The sequence below is a fragment of the Ceratocystis lukuohia genome (genome assembly GCF_044167205.1).
Source record: "Ceratocystis lukuohia strain C4212 chromosome Unknown Supercontig9_pilon, whole genome shotgun sequence".
In the NCBI taxonomy this organism is placed as follows: domain Eukaryota; kingdom Fungi; phylum Ascomycota; class Sordariomycetes; order Microascales; family Ceratocystidaceae; genus Ceratocystis; species Ceratocystis lukuohia.
The window spans coordinates 804,888-828,723 of record NW_027263528.1 but is presented as its reverse complement, the minus strand read 5'-3'; the positions used below and the strand labels follow the sequence as shown (position 1 = coordinate 828,723).

The following is a 23,836-nucleotide window of genomic DNA, read 5'->3' as shown; positions in this document are numbered from 1 at the left end:
GCCCTCTGTGACCAAGACCTAAGTAGTGACAGGCTTCTGGCACCGCGACGTATGAGTATCCAAGCTTGGCTTGTATGCATGAAGTTAGCTACACCAAGTCATGACACTTATGCGTAGGCTGCTGCTAACCAGTGGTCTAATTTGCGATCTTACATCGAAGGACAACAATTAAACCGTCTTGACAATGCCTCAACCTATGGTACAGCTCCGCTTCTCCCAAGTTTTGCTGCAATTGGCTTGGTATAACCGCACGGTTACTGAAGGCCGCGAAAAGAACCGCGAAGTTGTGAAATAAATAGCCATGTTTGGCCTTCATATTTGGAAATCAAAAGACCAGGAACTTCTACACATCTGTCGCTCTTTTACCCTTTTCATATTCCTTACCATACACAGCCATGAAATTCTCGGTATCGTCATTCTCTCTGGCTCTATCCCTTCTTAGTCTTGCTCAGGCTAGCACGATAACGGACCATGGCTATACAACGAAGATGTCGGAAGGGGTACATTTGATTCTGTCTTCAAAGTACCACATCAGACCCAAGTTAATGAACGCCATCGGCTTCAAGCCTGACAGGGGAGTTTCCACTGTCTACATTGCGAGGAATGATGGGGAGCCCGAAAGTGAACACAAACTCGGCTTAGCGGAAATTTACAATGTTCTAGCTGAAGAGGAGAAATTCAAGATCGATGACATGACATGGCTGATTTTTGACGTCGATAAAGACCCAGAAACAAACAGGATTATTGCAGAAATCCGCAAAGAGCGCAAACTTGGCCCAAGAGAAGAGGCCCGGCTTCTCCCTGGCGACAAGGAGTGGGACATAATTCTTGACACCAGATACTACAAGATGATGTTGCAGATTACGAGCAAGCCGATTAAGAATATCCTGCTGAGAAACACAGATCGTCCCGATCAGGAAGGTCTCTATTCTACGGACCGAATTCATTTTTCTTTTACCTCGTCTGACGACCTGACTAGTGCCTCTGGAATTAGTACTAAGGCTTCGGCCACTGATAACCAGCCGCCGCTTGCTGATGATAACGAAGATCAATCACCGGCGCTCAAAGCTCTGTTTGCGGAAGAAGACGAGAAAAGCTACATGCTGATGGCTGCTATCAGTGTGACGTTCACCGATGACGTCCTAGATGACGAGGGGAACACTGATACCTCAGCTTCTCAGCTTCCACAAATTTGATATCCTCACTGGATATAGTAGCAATGATTGATTGCTTCACAGTTTCGCTGCTTGGCGTAAAGGAGATGGAGGAAGGGATAGGAGAGGCCTTTGAGTTACTGAACACCAGCTGTTTCCCCTGAAGTTTAGGGTGAATACAAATGATAATTAGCATAATTTATTTCATTTTAGTTAACAGAGGTTAATAGTAAAGTTTGGCAATTGGCGTGATTCGTGCCAATAGCTGCCATTGACGAGCCGCCAATAGCTGTAAACAGATAGTAGACATCGGTTGTCTCTGGGTGAATGAAATGTAAGGAATAGAAAGATGTGGCCTGAAACCATAGGTATAAAAAAATACTAGATCGCCAGGCTAGTATCAATAAATAAAAATCTCAAGATAAACGATGAGGGACGACCTCCACCTTTCCACTACTGCTATTCCCCGCAACCCATTGAACACGTAGTTTCACAAGGTGCTGGTTAGCTGTCTATCGTATAATGGAGTAAACTAGCACCAAAGGTGGGAAGCCTATATTGGGCTTAGATAGAGGCTTAGTCGAGACCCTTAAACTTCAATGGGTGTCGCTGTCCTGTTGAGTATGTCTTGGCGCTCGGTAATAATATTACATCTGGGGGGCATGCCGAGGCACGTACTTATCGTACTTATGACATGGCAATGTCTTTAGTAATAACTCAAAGACTGGTAGTAGACCATAATATAGGGTGCTGTAGGTCTGTGTACTACAAAGCTAGGACCATCCTCACGAGTGAGTCGTGTTTGTGTAACCTGATTGAGTCAACAAAGAGTTTCCAACTACATGACAGTGCCCAGTAGTAGTAATGATATCTTTTATTAAGAATATTGACACAATGCCACCAATCGAGATCAAATCGTTTTTATCGTCCTCTAGCCCGCCAAGGCTAATTAATGCCCCACGGTTGATCATCATATATCTAGTCTTCACGTCTTCAGTGTCAGGACATCCTTGATATGGCTGTATTTAACCTCCTATGAAGACCAGCGGAATTTCGGCTTCTGTAGGTGTCTTGATCAAGCCACCAAACTTATACAAGTACTTATTGCCTGGTATCCCTGGAAGATATAGATACTACATCATTGATGCTTTAACAATGTGATCTTACCATAGAATTATGGATCACAATAACACTGCAGTAGGCTCATGAGGAACCCATCCCCGATTGTCAGCGTATTTCCCCCTCAACCTAATATGCAACCAACTGCCATTAAAATTAGCTTACAACCTCGACGAGACCGGCTTTGTGATGAGCATTATTGCAAGTGGCATGCTTGTTTCAAGCACAAGAAGGCTCGGATAACCGAAATCCATGCAGCTTAGAGACCAGGAATACATTACGATTTTTCAAGCGATCAATGCCGAAGGCTGATCCATCCAGTCGCTCATCGCGTTTATGGGCCAGTATTACCTCCCCGGCTATTACCGGAAAAGTAACCTCTTAAGCAATTGGGCTATTGCAACGACTTAAAATAGTGTGAGAACCAACTTAGCGAGTAGTCTGAGTCTTGAGTGAAGACTTAGGTGCGGGAGCGTGTATAAAGTTGATCTTGTATTGTCTGAGTGTTCTATCTGCTAACGAGTGATGGTACGAGCTACTTAAGTATCTGGAAGTGAACCCCTTCTCCAAACCATACCTGTCCTTGTGACTGAATCTCCAACCATTAGTTCACGATTAGTAGTTGGAGTATACGATTGTGACGTATGAAGAGTAGTCACGAGGGAAAGATGTGACATGGGTGAATTGCGCTCAGACCCATCCCTGCGATCACATGCTTGCAGCAGAGCCGAGGAAATGCTGCCGACGGAAGCCGAATTTTCACAAATAGCAAGCCTGACAACGAGACATGCTTCAAGTGGCTAAATCACCGTAAATAGTACACCAGCAAGTAATCAAAAGATGCTTATCATCTGCAGCTACCGACTCCAATGCTGATCTGGCTGACGAGGAGACTAGCGGCTCTACCCCTTGTGTCTCAAAGACCCTAAAGACCATCATTGAGGCTGAATATCAGCCTGAGTGCCTTGAAAGGCGAGCCAGATGCATCCAAGCAGCCCCCAAGCATCAATTATAGAAGCATTAACGTCTCTTCCTAAGGGGCAGAAGATAGTTATGCATGAGATGAAATTAGTGAGGTCTAGGATGCAGGACCTTCGATGGGTTACTGAGGCACTAAGCCAGCGCTGGAGATCAAAACGGACCCGGCTACAGACACTAGGAGAGATGGCAGTGGGCGAGGGAAGGGGCGCGCGACTGATTAGAAGGACATTCGTGCACAATTAGTGGTCGAACCATCGAGAAGTGGTAGTCAAGGAGTATCGGGCCAGCCGAGGGAAAGGTGCGGTAGGTCATGCGGCAAGCTTAGGCATGATGCAAGAACATGTAAGATAGTGATGAAGACACCTGGGGAAGAGTATGACGATTTCTTTCAATTGGCCAGATGGCTTTTGTCTTTTGATGGCGATTTCCTTGTTGAAGGTCGCGACTTTTAGCGGGTATGCCCACGTTTATTTTAGCTGTCTTTGAATTCAAATCTAACCACATGATTCTCATTCTCTAAATACAATGCAACCTCCTTCTCTATCCATTAGATGCAAGGCTTGTTATTCTTCAGTATCCTTATCTATCCTCCTCTAGATGTCAGCTACACCCCTTCTTCCCGTTCCGAGGGGATTATCCCGCAGCTCCCAGGTGACCTCAGCCTCTATACAGTCATCTTCCGCCTTACTCCAGTCCAATTATGCCATCATTTCCTCTTTGGTTTACTCCCTCAAACCAGCTGAAGTAGTCCAATACTTTAATCACTTAGGTACACATGAAGTTGCTGGTAGAGGCAATTGGCTGTCATGAGGTTGTTTTCCTGAGCAGGGGCTAGCTGGCATCATAGTAACATAGGCTTGAGAAATCATATTTCAGTGCAATGACCGAAGTCTTTAACACAATGAATATCCCTTCCATTCTACATTCCTTTGCACAAGGAACAGCCATAAGATTGGCCACCATGAAAGGTACATTGGCAGAATCCCGGAGTATGGAATGCACAATGCACTAACAGAAATATTTCCAGCCAATCAGAGTGCATAAAGTGTGATGCCCACATAAGCCTGAAGCCAATATAGCAAAATAGTAAGTGCCGTAACGGTCATACACGAAGTTTATCAGGTTATGCAGAAAGACCCACATATTTCCCCACTAACCCTTGAGTTTGATTTGTGGGCCGGCCTAACTCTCTCCTTTGTCATACTCGATCGTAGATATTTAACAAAATAAATATAGCCATGATGATCCGTTGATCTTCTGCATCTCACTGTCAACTGAACCTTCAGTTGCATTTCATCACCATCATATTCGCAAGTGGTCACCTGCTGGTCATGTTCCTATCCGCCCTACCCGGTACAAGCTTGCCGCTAGCAATCATAGATTTTTGCTAGCCTGGCACCACATGCCTTCACGCCGCCGCTGCACGCGCCGCCACCACTACTGTGCAGACGACTTATGGGAGCCTAGATTTCCCGGCCAGAATGCTGGAATTGAGTATATGTTTTTCAGTCACCCTTCCGAGGCATTGAGGAATAAAAATATCCCATTAAGCGCAGGCGCAGGCGCTAGGTGGTTCAAGCACTGCCCAAGTCAAGGCTGTTCTTCCTTTGACTCGTGACTTGAGGCTTTATGAGGGTCAGTGAGGCTGAACCTGGCGCTGAACTTTCCATTACAAACTTGGGCCAGCAACTACGAGACTACGAGGGTGGCTTTTGTTGTAGCAATAAGATGGATGGGGAAAATGCACAGCCGCATCAAGGGACGGCGACAGGTGGTTCTCTAGAGGCTATAGAACGCCGAACATTTTGCTTAGAGCACTGTCTTATTACACGTTGCTACGGGGTTAAGAAAGAAAAAGCATATGGTCTTGCCATACCTGATATGCAAACCCCGGACCCACACATCATGGCAGTGGAAGATCGAATAGCAGCCAAAGCCCTTGACATGTCAGCATATTCACTACGTCTTGGTTCTTGGTTCTCATTTCTTTTTAGCTAGATATCGAGACAATCATCGCTCTTGTTTAATTCGGCCCATGAGTTGATTGTGTTCAGCGTGTCGTGCACGTGCTTGCATGAAGCAGAGTACAGAGACTACAGGATACCATTAGCCTATAGCTCAATGCATTATTTCATTACAAGAGGTGACGAGCTAAATGAGAGGCTCCCTTAAGTTAACTTGAGCTGGTCGTAGAAGGCTCTCAAAAAATATCCAATGGAATAGCATTGGGTGTGAAGGGCATAGGTTGTGCCGACTATGCCGATAGACGTCTTAGGGTTGCTTGCATTGCTGAGCCAGCCTATTGGAAACACGAAGATGCGTAGGCTTAGCCAATCACTCATAACATAGCCCGTAATAGTGCCTACTATATTACGTGTCTAGCGAAGAGTTGCGGCATTACGAGTGCGAGCGGCCAACTACATAACAGGGGTCTCCATAGCGAAGCCTAAACAAATTTCATATAGTTAGTGAGTTAGTTACGCTAGTTACTAGTTAGAGTTATTAATAAAATGCCATGCTTGTTGCAGGCTGTGCGCCTACAGTCAACATGGATCACAGAGCAAGGAGTGCACAGACAACTGGTGACCATGGATGATAAATGGCGCAGAGAAAACTCTGCTGGAGGGAAGCAAGAAATACAAATAGGACAAAAGGCACTTAGTTTAGTTTTCTTCTTTCTTCTTTCTTTCTTCAGATTTTTCTAAATAAAACGCTTTACGGTATTCTCATTGAGCAATCGATGTCAAGCACCGGCAACAATGCTAGACTGCCGTGTTAACCGCCCCACTCGAAGCCCTAGTTAAGGCTATATAAGCTTAAATTTAGAAGGGCTTCAGTGTATCTTAATAAAAGGTATTGGGAGGACGTACTGAATGTCCTAGAAAGAGGAGAAGAAGGAATAAGTGATTATTGATGCTGTTCTATGTCTCTCTAATTCTTGCTTGAAGAGCGGATCTCAGCCGATTTATACATCCATCACTACCACGTCTAGACCAAACACATGGGCCTTGGAAGACGCCCTTTATGTCTATTTCTAACCCTAAGGTTTGGGCGAACTAGATCAGGGTCAGCAATCCGGGTAATCCTGACTTAGGTTACTGACATATCTGCGTTTCGTATTTTGCCCATCATTAATACACGGGGTCATGGAAGTGAGGTGACCTGAAAGAAAGAGTATAAAGCTCAATAAAATTTCAGTAGTAGGAGAATGCGGCTTGGAATGTTAGGTAGCACGAAATACTATGTCGCCAGGCTATTACCAATACATCGAAATTTCATTTTCAATTCTAAGGAATAGCTTCTGCCTTTTTCTAGCTGCCGCTCCCCTATAGGACTAATAGTTTTACAAGACAAGGTTCTAGTTAGCCGCCTATCACATAAACCGGTAAGCTAGTGGGAAAGTTGAGAAGCCTACATTGAGCCTAGATGGAGGAATGGTTAGGACCTATAATCTCCCATGGGTGCCCTGTCCTGCTGTGTACTTCTGAGGACCTAGTACTAATACTATGCTATGGCTCGAATTCATGATATGGCAGCATATTTACCAGTACCAAAGGACCCACGCCAGACTATAAAATAAAGGGTGCTGCAAGTCGTTGCACCACAAAGCGAAGACTATGCTCACGCATGAGCTATGCACGTGTAACCTCATGGAGTCGACAACCGGCTGACATAACTAAAGCAGCAGGATTAATAACTATCTTAACAGCACCCAGTAATACAAATGGTATCTTCTATCAGGTCTATTGACATAATCCGATCAGCCGAAGTGACATCACTTATGTCCTTTTTTGGTCCGCGCAGGATGAACTATGCCCCAAGATTGATCATTACGTATTTAGGATTCACTGTCGTTAGTGTTAGGCGGTCCTTAATATGGTTTTATTTGATTTACGATGAATACTAGGGCAATGTCAGCGATATCGCCTCTGTAGGTGAGTTGTTTAAGCTACCGTGATTCAACAAAAATGAATATCCCAATACTCCTAGAAGACGTAGATACTAGATCATTGGTGGTCCAACAGTGTGATGTTACCAAAGAATTATAGACCATAATAGCGCCGAATTAGGCTTAAAAGAGTATCTATGACTAATTGTCGACGAATTGCCTCCTCAATCTAATATCTAACTAGCTGACTTTCAAATTAGATTCTATTCATTATAGTATGTAGTTTCATGTGAGCAAAGAGAAAAATGGCCACGACGATCTAGATTTTTAGTGCAGAACATAGAAGTTACTACATAAAACAAATCTCTTTCCGCAGTTGTAGTCCTGAAACTTTGTAAATCAATTTCCTTTGTAGGTTCGGAGCCGAGAGACAGGGACCTCAACGCCGTACTCGAATGCCAAGTGCCTATCGGCAGGCTAGTTCCCTTGCCTTTCAAAAACTAAGTTCTCCACTGCCAAGTACCGGTAATATGGAACCAGCTTTACCGTAGGAATGGTCATCGACGAGGACTAAAAAGAGAAATGAATGCCCTCAGTATAGCTGCGACTGCCCAAGTAGTCATGTTGGTAAAATTTCTTGAGAATAATTTTCTTGACCGGTTTGTTGATAAGCTGCCGCATCATTTTGTAGTGATCAGTGCCGACGATACTATCCCAATCCCGATCGCCAGGAAGAAGTTCAACCTCTTGTATATTCTTCCACTTACGACCCTGGCGGATAAGACCGATTATACGATTGGTATTACTACCATGGTCGACACTAAAGGTCAGCCAGTGCATATCGTTAGCAGTCATCCCCTCCTTTTCGCAGAGTGCAGTATAAACTTCTGCCAGACTGAGTTTATTGTCGTGCTCAGGCTCTTGATCATTTTTGGCAACGAAAATGCTGGCAACTTTGGAATAATCATTGAAATGAATAGCATCGAGGCACGCAGCTCCGTTGCCGTAATGGGGAGAAAAAACGCTGTACAAGTGGTCCTTGATCTTTAGGTTGTAGCCATGATCCTCAATACCACTGGCGAGGGAAAGGCTCAAGAGCGACAGAGCTAGAAATGATAGAGATGCTTTCATGATGGTGTCTAGATAGGATTCAAAAATATGAAGGAGATGAAGAAGAGTGTAAGGTAAAATAACTGGTTTTGTGAGATTGTTATGCAAAGGTTCTCGATTTCTTGACTTTTTGAGGAAGTTCCGCTTCCTTGTATACCCTCGACAATGGCGCAACTGGAGCTAACGAAAGCAAGCCTCTCGGGTAGCTCGATAAATGGTACATCCAGAATAAGGTCGACGATATGCAATAGTCTCTCCGTTCCGCTTATTACAAGCACGTGCATGACAAGTTAAATTCAATCGGTCAACGAAACGAAATAAACGAAAGCAAGCATTGCCTTGGTGCTTAATCAAAAAGAAAAATGACCGAGATATAACTGATACGCTGACAAATATGATATGCTGACAAATGTCAAGAACACTGGCTAGTATCAGGTATTCCACTATCCGTGGTTAGCATACCAAGCATGGCCACCCCGAATGCTGTCTCTTTTCGAACTACCTGGAGACAAACATGGAGGCAGTATCTTACATACAATGTTTTGTATACAATGCGTTGGGTGTTGTACATGTCCAAACATCACTCATTGCCATATTTTGCTGGCAGCTACACACGCGCACACTGATATTACTATCGCAACGAAAAGCCGCTGTCAGAATCGTTGATTGAATCGTGCAATCGCAAATTGGATATCGATTTTTGACCTAGCTTTAATAAGGTCTTGAGAAATTAGAAGTCACATAAGAGAAAAAAGCCTGACGTTTGGAGAGGACGGATTTTAGCAAGCGCCAATTGACATATTTATAATCCTTAATGCCTAAGAAGTGTAACTATACCTAAGAGAAAAGTCTACGGCGTCAGTAGCCCGGCTAGCAATCCTGAGCTCCCTTAAGTCCGTACAGTGCAGTGGGGGCATGAAACTCTGTGGCGCCTAGCTACTAGGAAGCTATGACCAGGTTTAGATAAAGCAGCATAAGGCAGGGCGTTGCCGATGGAATCAACGGTGGGTATAAGAAGCGGCAATTAAAGGTTCAGCGAGAAGACTTAAGCGACGAGTTTTTCTTAGTGGAGATAATTATCCCATACATTTGTGGCGGTGTTGTCAATGGCATCAGATTGCTTCCTAATGAAGCCTAGATATGTAGAGATGCGTAGTCTCAGCCACACTGTGGCACTGCCACATGACCGACCCACTTCACACATTTATACCTAGTCCTAGAATTCTCTGTAGATAGATTAAAGTGAATATATTCTCTATGCAAAATCGTCACAACAAGATAAAGATTCCTCACGAAATAGTGGGGCCTTTTCTGTGTAACCAGATGAAATTGGTACTACCATGGTAAAGTGCAAATGTGATGGTGACATTTAGTAGATGATAAATATATTCAAATCAATCGAGATAAAATGTTGGCATCTGTTTGTAAGCTATTTGAGTATTGGCAGGAGTTAGGCAACGGGGCTTTTTAAAGTATTTAAACTTTGAGTTCCTTGCAATGGTATCGTGACCTCTACGGGAGACGTCAGAGTCCGTAGCTGCACATCGAGCTTCGAGATGACAGATGGATGAGAAATCATAAGAGCAGCTCCGCGGAGTCAATAAGTGAAGCTGTGAAGCGTTATGAGAACGCAACAACTGTTATTATGCGTGAAATGGTTTTACCACAGGAAAGTGTTTGCCAACTTGAACAAGAGAATAAGACAGTAGGGCAGCGCGAGAGGGGGAAAAGAACTAGGATGCAGAAAGAAAGGCCTTGAACTATAGGGGAAGCATTACAATTAATTGATCAGATGGATATTAATACACAGGTAACAACTGAATCCTCGAAACGTGGTCACGGAAGGTTACGAGGAACAAAGGTTCAGCAGAGTAGTTTTTGCAGAAAGACCAGACATAATGCAAGGACCTGTCAGGAGGCAATCGAGGTCATCAGGGAATAGTATAGTAATTAATTTTAATCGATCAGATAGATTATGGCGTTTCTATTGTGGATTTAATTCGGAAGGTTGATAAAAGTGCGTCGTTCACTTGTCTGCGTTGCTCGATTATCAAGTACGTTACCGACAACATTACTTTACAAAAACAAAAGGAATCATCTTCAAATGAATCAAGGCAATTGCTGACTATTCAAGCTATAAAACAAGACCCTAAAATATGGATGAGCGCAGCAGCAAGTCATTATAATGTTCCAAGAAAAACTCACATTTATAGAGTGGACAGCCGATGTGCTCGAAAGGATATCTGTACCAATCCAATGAAGTTGATGGAGCTAGAAGAGGAGAATTTTCTTGAATACATCATTTACTTGAATTTGCGGGGATTTCCGCCCCAGCCTATTGATTTGGAAGATATGGGGAGTATCCTTGTGGTTAAACGCGATTCAGGACACATCAGAAAGCTTTGGGCTTGAAACCTTGTAAAACAACAACTAGAGCTCTAGATACGCTTTAACTGTGCATAAGACTGCTAAAGAGCTGTTTTGCGAAGATCCTGACAAAATGAACACATGGTTCACACTTGTCCAGAGCATGAGGGCTAGAAACAGTATCCTGGATGCAGATTTATACAACTTCGATGAGACCGGCCGTGCAATGGAAATGATCACTTCATCCATGGTTGTTATGCACTCTGAAAGATGTGGCAGGGCAAAGGCAGTCTTCGATATATATACTGCCTGTCACACAACTAGGATATGTCACATGTTGGTGATTGATAGCTATGAAAGTCATCAGTAAGCCCAGTTTAATGCATTCTGCCAGGAGAAGAATAGAATTACTATCTCAATGCTACTGAATTCCCTAAATATATTTAGCCATTGGATGTTGTATGATTTAGTTGATTAAATCGAGTGTACAGGTGAGAGATTGAGGTGCTTATGAAGTCATACATTAACCACATGACCAAGCCGGAGTTTTTCATTGCCTTCAAGCCTGCCTTCCGCACTGCCTTTACAAAGGAAAATGCTAAAGCTAAACTCCGAGGAGCAGGACTAGTTCCTTTTTATCCTGAGACAGTCTTGTTACTAGATGTAAAGTTGTAGGCTCCAACATCATCTAGCGCTCCTCAACCCAGTCATGAGCCTTGGGTCTCCCAAACACTGCACGGCCCAACAGAAGCCAGCTCACAGTCTGCTTTTATTAAAAGCCGAATTGCCTATCATCATAGAAGATCTCTAACACCTATTTACAGCGCTGCGAACCAAATTACCAAAGGGATAGAGGCAATAATACACAAGGTAGCCCTTCTCAGCTCTGAGAACAGGATGGGGCCAATCACGCTTTAGGGAGACAGCAAAGGGCTAAAAAAACATTTCTCCAAAAAAGGAGGAAGCCTTGGCATAAAGGATGGACATAATTTGCTAGACCAAATGTCGATGAGCAGCAAGATCAAGGGAGGTATGAGAATGGCAACTACAGGCACTGGACTACAGTAGCTGTCCAGCACTGTAGTATTTGTGGCAAGACCAGACAAAATGCACAGACTTGTGAGGATGATTCAATGATAGTGACAGGATTTAGGTCTAAATAGTTTGAATTTATTGCTTTCATTGTGGTGTAATAGAGCTTTTCTGGTTGCAGGTGTGGTGAAAGTAGTCCGCTCGCTCATGAATCACGTTACACAGGTAGAAACTCAAAGCAGGAGGATGAGAGAACGGGGCCATGCATTATACGGAATCCACAATAAGCTAATTCCATGCCATTTCTCGGCTTTCTGGCTAAGCCTTTGCCCAGACTTGTATCACTGACTTTTTTTGGCTGGATATCAGCCTATTTATCAGGCGTCCCTGAGCATTTGGAATTAGTCTCAGCTGGCATTGCACAGGGCTAATCTGTGCACTAATGCCATGAATAGGCGTTAACACGTGTTGTTCGGGTCTGAGTATCCATGTTAGTGGAATATTCTATAGATGTGAATGCTTTGGTCATTTTTCGGTTTACTCGTGGCTCATTTGTCAGCTTTTCTGTTCAATTACAAATAAGGGCAACGAAGGCTTTCATATACTTTGGCACATAAGGCAGTCTAAGTCAAGTAATTGTGCACGTGCTTGAATGAAGCAGAATGGGGACAAGCACAGATTATCGTCCACCCATAGCTCGAGGCAATAAGTAGTATACCGGGCTAAGCCTACCTTGAGTTAATTCGAGACGAGCCATCACGGAGAGATAGATATATATGTGGGTTATGCCCACAAAGTCAGAAAGCCAAGAAGCTCTGGATTAAAATCCCACAATCCCAACTATTTTTGCCTCTAACACTCTTCAACATTCTTCATTCTTACTCAAACCTCACCATGAAGCTCTCTTCACCTTTTCTGCTAGTAGTCTTGCCCTTTGTCCGCCTTTGTCTAGCCGGCATTATCGAGGATCAAGGCTACACGGCACTTACTCAAGACCACTTTTATGTAGTCCGATCTCCGCATTATTTCTGGGGAATTCGACCTGTCGATGTAATTCAATTCGATCCTGAGCAGAAAGGTGCCATTATACACCGTGTGGAAAACGACTGGGAGGATAAGAACAAGGATACGCTCAGTCTGACAGAAATCTACACTGCACTCTGCGAGAAGGAGCAAGTAGAGCCGAGTGATATGAGCTGGTTGAGTTTTGACGTCGATACTGACGCTGAAAACGAGACCATTGGTCTCATCCGCAACGGCCGCAAAATGAGTCGTGGGCACGATGTTAAGCTTTTCCCTGGTGACAAGGAATGGGAATCGATACTTCTCACCCAGTCCTACAAGACCATGCGACAGCTTACTAAGAAACGAGTCTACAGCATCACTCTCAGAAACCAGTATGAAGTGGACTATTGGGACAAGCGTATTAACAGCATTAGCTTTTCCTTTTTGCCAGCAGATGCTAATTCTGAGGCTGAAGCTGATGGTGAGGAGCAGGGGGCTGCAATCAAGGCCCTGTTTGATGAAGAGCGGTAATACCAGCCTGCTGATCGCCACTCAGCTTCTGACGAGAATACTGAGGGGTCTCTCTTTGACCTAAACATGGAATAGGTTGCCGCTGAAAAATTGACAAGTTTTGAAAGCATCGATAGAAGAAGTGGTTTATGCTACAGTCGCCATGACCTGCATCAGCAATTGGGGTTTTAATAGAGTATCTATCCATTTTAACCACATGATGGCCCGTACTAGTACCAACGGAACCTGAGTTTAATACCAGCTGGTTAGACATCAGTTTTAGGGACGAATCTGCGAAAATTAGTCATGCTTGCCTGCTATACCAACTTCAACGCTGTTGTATTTTCATCGCATTCCAACCCAATATCAGACTGTTGAATCCTTACAAGTCTTACATCTATGCCTTTAATAAACCCCACATGATCTACATGTACCGGTGTATATCGATTCAGACTCTATGCTAACGAGATGGAGGTTAGTGAAACCTCTAAATTATCTTCTCGACTGTGTTCAAAGCTACAGCCAAGGTGGCTTCTATACTTGCTACTGTTTGCACAAGATATATAATGACCAACTGCGTGGCGCATATTAGCCTCTTGCCAGTTGCCCTGCATGAAATTGACCTGCCCCCGGGCTGATAGTCTCCGTAGAAGCTTCCATTTGTATTCGTAGATGAGATAAGTTTGAAATACATATGACGCTAGCTGCTGTGTTGATTTTAGTGGTCCCGGGGGTGAATATCGCTAGTTGCTGTGATCCGTGCCGAGATGTTAAGAGAACGTGCACAATAAGTATGCATCACAGGACACTTCTCTTATACTGTTGAGAAAACGTCCACGAGTGCTCCGGATAGAGTTCGGGTAAATAGATAAGACTGGGTTCTTATCTGTGGGAAGGAGACGAAGATAAATGGAGAGAGGGGTAAACGATTTTTTACCTAACTTAATATATATACTTTAAGGACCAATTTTACATATACTGTTAAAATTGGTCCTTATTTTTTATGTATTAAGTTAGAAAAAATTTCTTTTTCCTGTCTCTAATTATGTAGCACCTTTTTTCCACAGATAAGACCCAGTCTTATCTATTTACCCGAACTTTCTCCGGGGCACTCGTGGACGTTTTCTCAACATATACCTTTAAGATAGAAATCGCAATAAAAACACAACAGCCCATTTAATAAATCAAAATTATTTGCTATCCTCTTCCCCAGATGTCTCAGTGTCTACTTAACACTCTTGCATTATGACCAGGCTTGCCTCCGAACCACAATGCTGAATCTTATCAGAGCATGACTAAGCGGGCATGCAGGCGAGACCACGTGACTGCCAACAAAGCCTCAGGGGAGAGTTCATGGAATACGAACAATTTCACAACAAATCCTTGGTTGCGCTGGTCGTCCCCGACCACCACTTCTCGGCGATTTGGCCGCGACCTGCGCGTCAAAATCCATTTGCTCAACTGCTTGGTTTCCTTCCTCCACTCCAATTGCCCCCTTTTTCTGTAGCCGGGCTCTTTTTGCCCTGCGGCGCCGACTCATCTCATTCGCCTGCTCAAGGTCTCTGACCTTAGCCTCCAAGAAGGCGCCTCATGCATAACACCCTTTGTTCCCTTAGAAGAAGGCTGTATAGTCTCTAGAATTGACGCTGGGGAGCTACTTTCGTGCCTTTCAACTCGTCTCTCGAGGTATTCTGACTGAAATTGAGCCTCAAGCACGGTCTTTAGGGTCTTTGAGACCCAAGGGGTCGATGGTCCAGCCTCCTCGGTATGCGTTGGAGCCCGTAGCTGCGCATTAAGCTTCGAGGTGACACTTCCCGATCAGGAGGAACAAGCCAAACTCCTTTGAAGGTCTACCTTATATACTTTTTCGTCATGGTGGACTGAAATGTGGCGTGGACGCCTAGGACGAACTCAGTCTTCGAAACGCAGGTTATAGAGCATCTTATTAGATGTTCTATTTCTTAGCTGTAAGCGGCCTTAATCACGCTGAAGCACCAGAAATCAAGGAGATGAAGTAGATGAGACAAGTGAGGTGGCATAAAAGGCCTGATGATCTTGTTATCCTCACAATATCTTTCAGATTCGATGGAGTGGCGACTTTCGTAGCAATCGAAGATCAAGAGACAATAGCGACTATTTAGTCGCTTGGCTGTGCAGCAATTAAAGTGCTTAAGTCACTCGAGACCAGACCAGTCTCGTTACCAGTCTAGCCATTTTGGGCCGTCGAACTAACCAAATCGCCCGGGGACGCTACATTCTCGGTGCTAGGTAGCGAGCTGATATTAGCCTGCACTGATGATAAACGGCGGGATCGCTCTACCATCAGCATTAATCGCTTGAACGACTGCAATCAATTCCCGGTTTTCAGGCTGCACTTACTTTGGCTTTCCACACCTATCTATGCCTGTGCCGACCATTCCGTTCTGAATTATGCCCTTCATAATGCTAATCTCATCGACGTTATAGAAATCATCTAACCGGATGCCATACTTCGCCATTGTGCTCTACGCAAGCATAACCTAGTTACGGATAATAACCGGATCCTCGCACTTAGCTCTTGAGTAGTCATATTTCCAAGAAAGAAACGTGTCTTGAAGTCTAGTTATCGCCTGACAAAGTTTAAATCCCCTGCGTGCCAACTGGCGGCGCACCCTGGATGGCAAGCAATTGATCAGCCATTTCTTCTAAACCACACAGTCAAGGGGAAATCCTCGCGTATCCAGATCGAGAGTGAACTGAATAATTATCTGTTCATCAAGATTAGATAGTCGAGGCGATTGGGGGATCCAATCTTGTCGCAATCGAATTCCCTTCCGCCGACGACGTAGCCTATGCTCAGAGATTCTAAAGAGTTTTGCACCAGCTTGGATGCTTAGTTTTGGATTATTTTGAACGGCTTGGAGAGTAAGAAGCGCTTTAGCCTCAATATTTGGGGTTGACATATTTAATGATTGAAGAATCAATTGATCAAACTGAAAGTTAGATTTAGAAGGGAAAAGTGTGACGCATACTTGCCTGCGACGCATGCTTAACATGTTAAAAGTTATTGACAAACTAATACCTTACATGATAAGCTTGTGCACCAAACAAGTATGTGCCCCAAAAGTAGCCCAACTTTATCTTCTTCCATTTGATCATTTAATTCTCAATTACTGAATATGCCTCAACCCAATAACAAGGATAATAAACTTCTTGCTCTTCGGGCCCTTCAAAATCACTCAAGATTGTGTTTCTGATAGGTCGCAAGGACATATGAAGTCGACTATAAGTTATACCGCCGGCAGAATGGTATTCAATCTCGACATGACTGAATCCCTAAACCACACGAACTATCTGATTTAGAAACAGATTACTGTCCAGTTTATTCTCCACCCGGATTCGCGAGGATTTTCTCCGTGACTTCATGGTGTTGAAGTAATAGTTAATAAACTGCTCGACGACTGCGATGTGTCACCTGTTGGTAAGCACTGGGCTTCCAACTTCGTCAAGCGCCAACCAGACCTTAAGACACGATTTAATCGTGGATTCGACTATCAAAAGGCCAAATGGGGAGATCCGGCCATTATTCGCAATTGGTTCAGGCTCTTGGAGGACACAACCGCCAAGTATAGCATCATCCTTGCAGATATCTACAACTTTGACGAGACTGGGTTTGTTATGGGCCTGATTGCGAGAGGAGCGGTTTTCACAGGTGTAGAAATATGTGGAAAGGCAAAATCAGTGCGGCCCGGAAACTAAGAACTTGTTACTGCCATTCAGGCGATCATTACCGAAATCTAGACGATCGCCCTGTTTATTGTGGTTGCAGGCCAATTTCACCTTGCCAGCTGGTACCAAGAAAGCAGCCCCTCAGGGAATTTGGACATTTCGACAACTCGCAAAGGCCAAACCGATAACGATACAGGCCCTGAGTGGCTTAAACACTTTGATCAGTACGCAGGCCTAATCTAGTGGTCACTATCGCCTTCTGATCTTCAATAGACATGAAGGCTACCATTCAGTTGAATTTGAGAAACATTGCAAGGACAACAACTTCGCTCTTTGTATGCCCCCTCATTCGTCTCACCTACTCTAGCCTCTTTATATTGGCTGCTTTTCACCGCTGAAGAAGGCATATGGTTGAGAAATCGAGCATCTGATCAATTGCTCGATAACCCACGTTTCCAAAACCGACTTCTTCACAGCATTTTACGTTGCCCATCAAGCTACTATCATAAAAGGAATATCAGGGGATAATTTAGAGGAGCTAGACTTGTTCTTTTAGATCTGGAAAGTGTCATCATCAAACTTCATGTGCGCTACAGACCCCGACACCGGTTAAGGAGAAGACTAGGCTTCCTGACTCCTGGATTCCCAAGACATCAAAGACAGTTCTTGAGGCCCCTTCTCACTTTGAACAGCTTGAAAGACAAACCAGGCAGCACCAAGGTCGCTCTCCAGTGACTATTCTTGAGGCGTTCAAGTCATTTTCCGAGGGGGCAAAGGCAATATCGCATTAGCTGGCATTATTGAAGTCTGAAAGCCAGATGCTTCGACAGGCAATCAAGATGCTTAGCAAGTGGCGCAAAGTTAAAAGAGGGTGGCTGCAGAATGGAGGAACGGCGACTGTAGATGATGGCAGGGAAGCAATTGATCTAAAGGACATTGACGCGCAGATAGCGGCGGAATTATCGAGAAGTGGTGGTTGAGGAAGGTTAGGGCTAGCGAATGAAAGACGCTGCAAGACATGTGGCAGAACTGGCTATAATGCAAGAACATTTCAGATAGTTGTCACAACGTCCACGGAAGGGCATAGTAATTAGTTTCGATCTTTTGGATGCCTTGTTGCGTTGTTATGCCATGTTCGTCTCGAGTGTTGATTTTTTGGTGATTTTTTGGTGCATATGCTGACCATGTACGGTAGCTCTAAACCAATGGCACCACTAGGGCTAACTAGATGATAGCCATTAGTGGAGCAGGGCTGATATTTACACTACAAATTGAAAGGGAGTACTGAATGAATGTCTTTGAAGTTAAAGTGTGATCTGTGATTTCTTGGTTCTGTCTTCAGAGTGTGAGCCTTTCACTACTAGAACACCCTGATCGAAGTATACTCCTCTGTTTTGCCATAGTAGTGACGTAGAGATCAAGTTTTTCTGGAGTGACACACACTACATGATAGGCACATTCTGAGAGGGCCAAACTTCAACCCAGTGGTGGAGAGGCTACGTAAGCTCCTGCCAGTGCAAATCTAGAAACACACTAGGTTGAGGCCACTCTTAGAAGGACTAGATATGCCGACCTAAATATGGCTCAGCAAAGAGGAGGAAACAAAGCGACACCGGGCAGAGATAGAGAATACCTTGCCAGGAACGCTCGTTGCGTACTCCGGCGGATCGAAAGATGCCCGGAGGTTCCTCATAGTGAGCCAGACTTGATCCCCAATTTGGTACAGCTCTGCAGGGCGTCGAGGTTGGTCTTCCAGGCGTTGTTGAGCTGCTGCTAGGGCGCTGGCTATCAGGTCATTTGTGTCTGCCATGCGCTCAACCAATGCTTCTGCCCGTCCATAATTTGAGCCTTCTGCACTGCGCTCTCCTTCTGGAATAGCCACTTGGACTGGGTCTACATGGTACCCATGGCTTGCAAAGAAGGGGCTGATGTTTGCTCGTGGTGCTGATGGCCGGTTGTTGATGGCTAGCATGGCTGACGGGAGTAGCTTATCCCAGTCTGACTGTGCAAAGTTGACAAATACTCGTAAATAAGCCTGGATTTCCTGGTTTGCCCTCTCTGTACCCCCGTTTGACTGTGGATGGTAGGCTGTTGTCAGTTTCTGCTCGATCCCCAGTAGTTTGCATAGGTGTCTCCAAAAACCACTTGTGAATTGGGGTCCTCTGTCTGAGATGATGGAATCAGGGAGGCCGTGGTGGCCATAGTGACATTCACTGAAGTGAGTGACGACTGTGTCTGTCTGGATGTTTGGCAGGGCTCGTAGAGTAACACTTCCTGTGAGCCTGTCAGTGATGACCATGATGTGTTCATTGCCTGTGTTGTCACACTTTGGGAGGGGACCCATGAAGTCTATTGAGACCTGTTTCCATTGTCGGTCAGGGATGGGGAGGGGTTGGAGGATGCCTTGCTTCTTCTGTCTCCAGACTTTTCCTTTGCCACAGATGTTACAGTTGCGTATAAACTGCCTGGCATCTGAATTTAAGCCTGGCCAATAAAATTGCCGGCGTAGGATCTCGATTGTGCTATCTCGTCCTGGGTGGCCTGTCACTCGGCTGTCGTGGGCTTCCTGTAAAAGTCTGGTTCTCAGGGGTTCAGAGTTTGGTATCCATAACCTGTTTCTACAGAACAGATAGCCATCTTTCTCAGTAAAGTCTCCCAGTTGTCCACGCACGTCTTTAGGCATTTTGGTGGAGTCTTGATTTCGGAGGGCATTCCAAATAGCTTCTGTGTCCCTGTCTTCTTTCACAGCTTTTTCCCATAGGTTCTGGAGGTCTGCTTTTTCAAATAGGTTGTTTGGGGCTTGGGTGGGCATTGCGTGGAGATAGTTGACTTGAAGGGGTTTCCACAGTTGGAGTTCTCGCCCTTCTTTCGGATCTTCTGGTTCATCCTGTTCTCTCCTGGAAAGTGCATCAGCTGCTTGATTGAGGCGTCCTGGGCGGTGTGTGACCTTGAAGGGGGGAAGGGATTGCAAGAATTTAGACCATCTCACTTGTTTTTCATTTAGCAACTGTTTCTTTGCGAAATATTTCAAGTTCTTGTGGTCTGTGATGAGGTTGAAGCCTACAAGGCCTCGGAGCATTGGATACCATTCTTTGAAACAGCCTATCACTCCCAGTAATTCTTTGTCATGGATGGGGTAGTTTCGTTCAGCGTCATTCATTTTTCTGGAGAAGAAGGCGACTGGCAGTCCGTTCTGTGAGAGACGTCCTCCAATGCCAAAGCCGGAAGCATCACTCTCCACAACAGTTGCATCTGCCTCGAGGTCTGGGTCCCATCCTGCTAGCAAACCTCCATGGCAGAAGCGGTCCTTCAGCATCTGGAAGGCTTGTTCTTGGCGTTCGCTCCAGACAAAGGGCTTGTTCTTTCCTGTCAACTCTACCAAGGGGGCGGCAAGCTCTGCAAAGTTTTCGATGAAAGTCCGGTAGAAGTTTGCGAATCCAAGGAAGGATCGGACTCCTTTTACTGTCTTTGGGGCTTCCCAGGTGGTAATTGCTTCGATTTTTCTAGGGTCCATACTGACACCCTTTCCCACTTCTATGATGAACCCCAGGTACTTTGTTTTCTTAACCTCGAACTCACATTTGTCCACATCCAGTTGGAGCCCAGCTTTCTCTAGTTCGGCCAGCACCTTTAGCACATGCTCTTGGTGCTCTTGCTTTGTCCCATTTGTGTAAATCAAAATGTCATCCACATATGCTGAACAGAAGTTGTCAAGATAGTTCCTCAGTACCCAGTTGACATAGCGTTGGAACACCGCAGAGCCGTTTGAAAGTCCGAAGGGCATCACCCTCCACTCATAGAGGCCGTAGCGTGTTTTGAATGCCGTTTTCCACTCATCACCTTCTTTCACTCTGATACGGTGGAAAGCAGCGCGTACATCCAGTTTGGTTAGCCATTGTGCTTTGGCTACTTGGCGGAGGGTTTCATGTATAAGGGGGAGAGGGTATCTGTCCTTAATGGTGATTGCGTTCAACCCACGATAGTCCACACAAAACCGTAGACCCCCTCCTGGTTTCTTGGTGAATACGACTGGTGCTGCAGCAGCCGATTGACTGGCTCGTATATATCCTTTGTCCAGGTGTTCTAGTAGGGTCTTTCTCAGGACTAGCAGTTCATCCCGTGACATGCTATAGAGGGGGCCCCAGGGAGCTCGCTTTTCTTTGCCGTTCTCGTCTTTCTCTAGGCGGATCTCCAAGTCGATTCCTGGGCGGTGGGGGATTTCTTCATCTTGCTTGTCCTCAAAGACTCCCAAATGTTTCCAGTACGTTTGCGGAACTTTTGTTTTTGGGTCTGTCTTGCTCTTGACTTGTAGGGCTTTCTCGATGTCTGCAATGGTGGCTGCGAAAACCACTGGTTCTTCCCCTTCATGCACTCTGCGTCTGTCTCTCAGTATTTGGGCTGCCATGACGGCTCCCATGATTGCCTTGGGTTTTTCCGCTTTGTTGTACCAGGAGATGGGGCGAACCTTGTAGCTTGCACCAGGGAGATGGAGTTCCATGATGCTGCCATCTGGGGAGATTACAGCACTGTTCTGTTCAATCCATGGTGTTCCCAGAATTAATTTTTCACTTTGGCCCGGTACCACATATGCAAATGCTCTGTGTGTCTGGGCACCGCTGACGTCTAAGTCCAAGCACACCACTGTGTCTAAGACTGACTCTCTATTTACACCTTTAAGAGCACGGGGTTTTATCTTAATACGCTTTAGTTTCAGGAGGGAAACAGTGTTTTCATTGATCGTGGCAAAGGAGTTACAGCCATTATCTATCAACGCTGTGATTGCATGTCGGGAGTTTGCGATCACGCTGGTCCGGAAGGTCCAGCCAGTCATTTTGTCTTCAAACTGCATCCATTCCTGTTCTAATGTCTTGCGTGACGGGCGCTTTTCAGCCACGCACATTAGTTTTCCGCCTTCGCGCTCGATTCCTCTCCGTCCTCTGCAATGTCTTCCACCTCCGGAGCTTTCCACTGCGACTGGACTTGGGTGGAGTTTACCTTTGCCCCGGTGCGTCTGGACGGGTTGATCGCTGCTGACAAGGGGCATCTGGAGGTGCCACACCCAGGGCGGGCGCAGCGCAAACACACTTTAGCAGCTCTTCGGGCCATAATTTCTTCTGCTGATACCCATTTTGCCCGTTTTCCTTTAAGTTCCTGATCAGTAGGAAACTTCTTTCCAAATGAGTCATGGGTGGGTCGCGTGGAATGTGCTGGATAAGAGTGCGTCCAGTCCATCGGTTCTCCATTGGCCGGAGTAGGGGGTAGAGGCCGACTGCTCCCAGTGACTATTTTCAGGCATCTGGGGTTCATTGAACAACGCATTGCCAAATCGCAGTATTGGTCAAAGGTCAGGCCCTCTGTTCCCATTAGTGACATAAGGGTGCACAGGTCTGGGTTCATGACGTTTGTCAGCTGGGCAATCTTCGCATCCTCGTGCCAGACTAGACCTCCAGCCTGCGAGAGGTGACCCTCAAACACAGGGAAGAACTCTCGGAACGGGGTGTTGCCTTGGGGGGTTCGCAACATAGTTAGGTGATAGTCCCGTGCGGCTGGGTCCTTGTAGACCTTGTCTAGGTGTTCGAACAATTTTGCCACCTGTGGGTTGGGTTCACTCTGGAGCCTTGTGGCGAACTCGCGGCAGCTGGCCTTGGCAGTTCCTTGCAGGCAAGAGACGATGTAAATAAGTTGCGCTAAAGGTGTGCCTATAGCTTCCCCATCTATGAGGATCTTATTTGCTGCGTCCAGGCGCCAGTCTAGGTACTTTTTGCGGTCTCCTTCAAATATACGTAATGGTGGGAGTACTTGCTGGGGACGCGGTTGCATGTAGACGATCTGGGGAGGCTGGGGAGCTGGTGGGTTTTCTGGGGTTTTAGTAGGTGGGGCTTGCGAGGTCGGGGCACCTGTTACTATAGGTGTAGCTGTCGTCGTAGTGGGTAGTCCTTGAAATTGGGACTGGCTTGAATAAAAGGTCGAGTCTTGGGAGCCATCGTGGCATAGTTCCATGTTATTATTTTCCATGGTGTAGGGGGGGCACGAAAGAGGTAAATGATCAAAGAGATAAAAGTGGATGTTAAAACGCTGTATAATAAGAAAGTGAGTTTATTTAACAATTGTTGCCGGTGCTAGCTATTGATGTCTCAAGAAGTATACCTTAAAGCGTTTTATTGTTAAATAAACTAACGAGAAAAGATAAAGAAGAGAAAGAAGTAAAAACTAGAGTGTTCCCCCTCTTTAAGTATTGCGAGGATTTGCCAAGGACACGTCTCCCCTTCACGTGATCCTTTCCTGTACCCTTGCTCAACCTTCTCATAGGCGCCCAGCCTATAACAGCATAGACTTAACTCCTTTATTAAACCAACTGATTCAACATTTAAGATCTATTCTACAAAAAGTTTGCTTTCAAGGATGTCTTTTCGGAATTCCGTAACCTTTCTGTTCAGAACTCTACCGAGAACTGATCAGTGTCGGAACAATCTACTGAATTCAGTTAAATCACTTTTGAAGTCACTCGTGATCCTGTACAACCGCACGTGGAACTGTTCTAGTATACATATTGATCGAATTGGTGAAGCTTGCTTTTCTATTCATTCTCTAAAGTGTTGAGTTCTTCCATCATGGACAACGCTGAAGTATTCAGGCTCGGGTTTACCCAGGGTTAACCCGACCGAAGGCAAATTCCCCACAATACCTATCCTCCATGTAGTTCATCCAACATTCATCTAACATTACTGACAATTAATAAACCAACATCGATCCAGGACGTTAGAACTCGCGACCAAGATATATTTGTTTGTATTATTTCGCTTTGTTTGCTGAAATTGATACTACCCTGGTTTTTTTCTGTTTCATACGAGGACTTCCAACTCTTTACTTGAGAATTTTTTGCCTCACCATGAATACTACCTCGTCCTCGATTTGTGAAAAAAGGTGCTGACTAGCCTTGAAGCACTCATCATGTCCCTTA

The 23,836-nt window shown here is 45.1% G+C and overlaps 5 protein-coding genes across 5 annotated transcripts; 2 read left to right on the top strand and 3 right to left on the bottom strand.

Annotated features, from left to right (window-relative positions):
- Positions 1–395: 395 nt before the first annotated feature.
- Positions 396–1,196, top strand: HOO65_090186 (uncharacterized protein; the record flags this gene model as incomplete). Its single annotated transcript, XM_071001630.1, has 1 exon — positions 396–1,196. The coding sequence occupies one exon, from the start codon at positions 396–398 to the stop codon at positions 1,194–1,196; it is 801 nt and encodes a 266-aa protein (XP_070856072.1).
- A 6,517-nt stretch (positions 1,197–7,713) lies between these two features.
- On the bottom strand, positions 7,714–8,274 carry HOO65_090185 (uncharacterized protein; the record flags this gene model as incomplete). Its single annotated transcript, XM_071001629.1, has 1 exon — positions 7,714–8,274. The coding sequence occupies one exon, from the start codon at positions 8,272–8,274 to the stop codon at positions 7,714–7,716; it is 561 nt and encodes a 186-aa protein (XP_070856071.1).
- Positions 8,275–12,546: 4,272 nt separating this feature from the next.
- HOO65_090184 (uncharacterized protein) lies at positions 12,547–13,188 on the top strand (the record flags this gene model as incomplete). The annotated part of the gene is made up of 1 exon (XM_071001628.1): positions 12,547–13,188. The coding sequence occupies one exon, from the start codon at positions 12,547–12,549 to the stop codon at positions 13,186–13,188; it is 642 nt and encodes a 213-aa protein (XP_070856070.1).
- A 5,260-nt stretch (positions 13,189–18,448) lies between these two features.
- HOO65_090183 (retrovirus polyprotein) lies at positions 18,449–21,373 on the bottom strand (the record flags this gene model as incomplete). Its single annotated transcript, XM_071001627.1, has 1 exon — positions 18,449–21,373. The coding sequence occupies one exon, from the start codon at positions 21,371–21,373 to the stop codon at positions 18,449–18,451; it is 2,925 nt and encodes a 974-aa protein (XP_070856069.1).
- A 401-nt stretch (positions 21,374–21,774) lies between these two features.
- HOO65_090182 (Retrotransposon gag protein) lies at positions 21,775–22,890 on the bottom strand (the record flags this gene model as incomplete). Its single annotated transcript, XM_071001626.1, has 1 exon — positions 21,775–22,890. One exon carries the CDS (start codon positions 22,888–22,890, stop codon positions 21,775–21,777), a length of 1,116 nt encoding a protein of 371 aa, XP_070856068.1.
- Between the last annotated feature and the right edge of the window lie 946 nt (positions 22,891–23,836).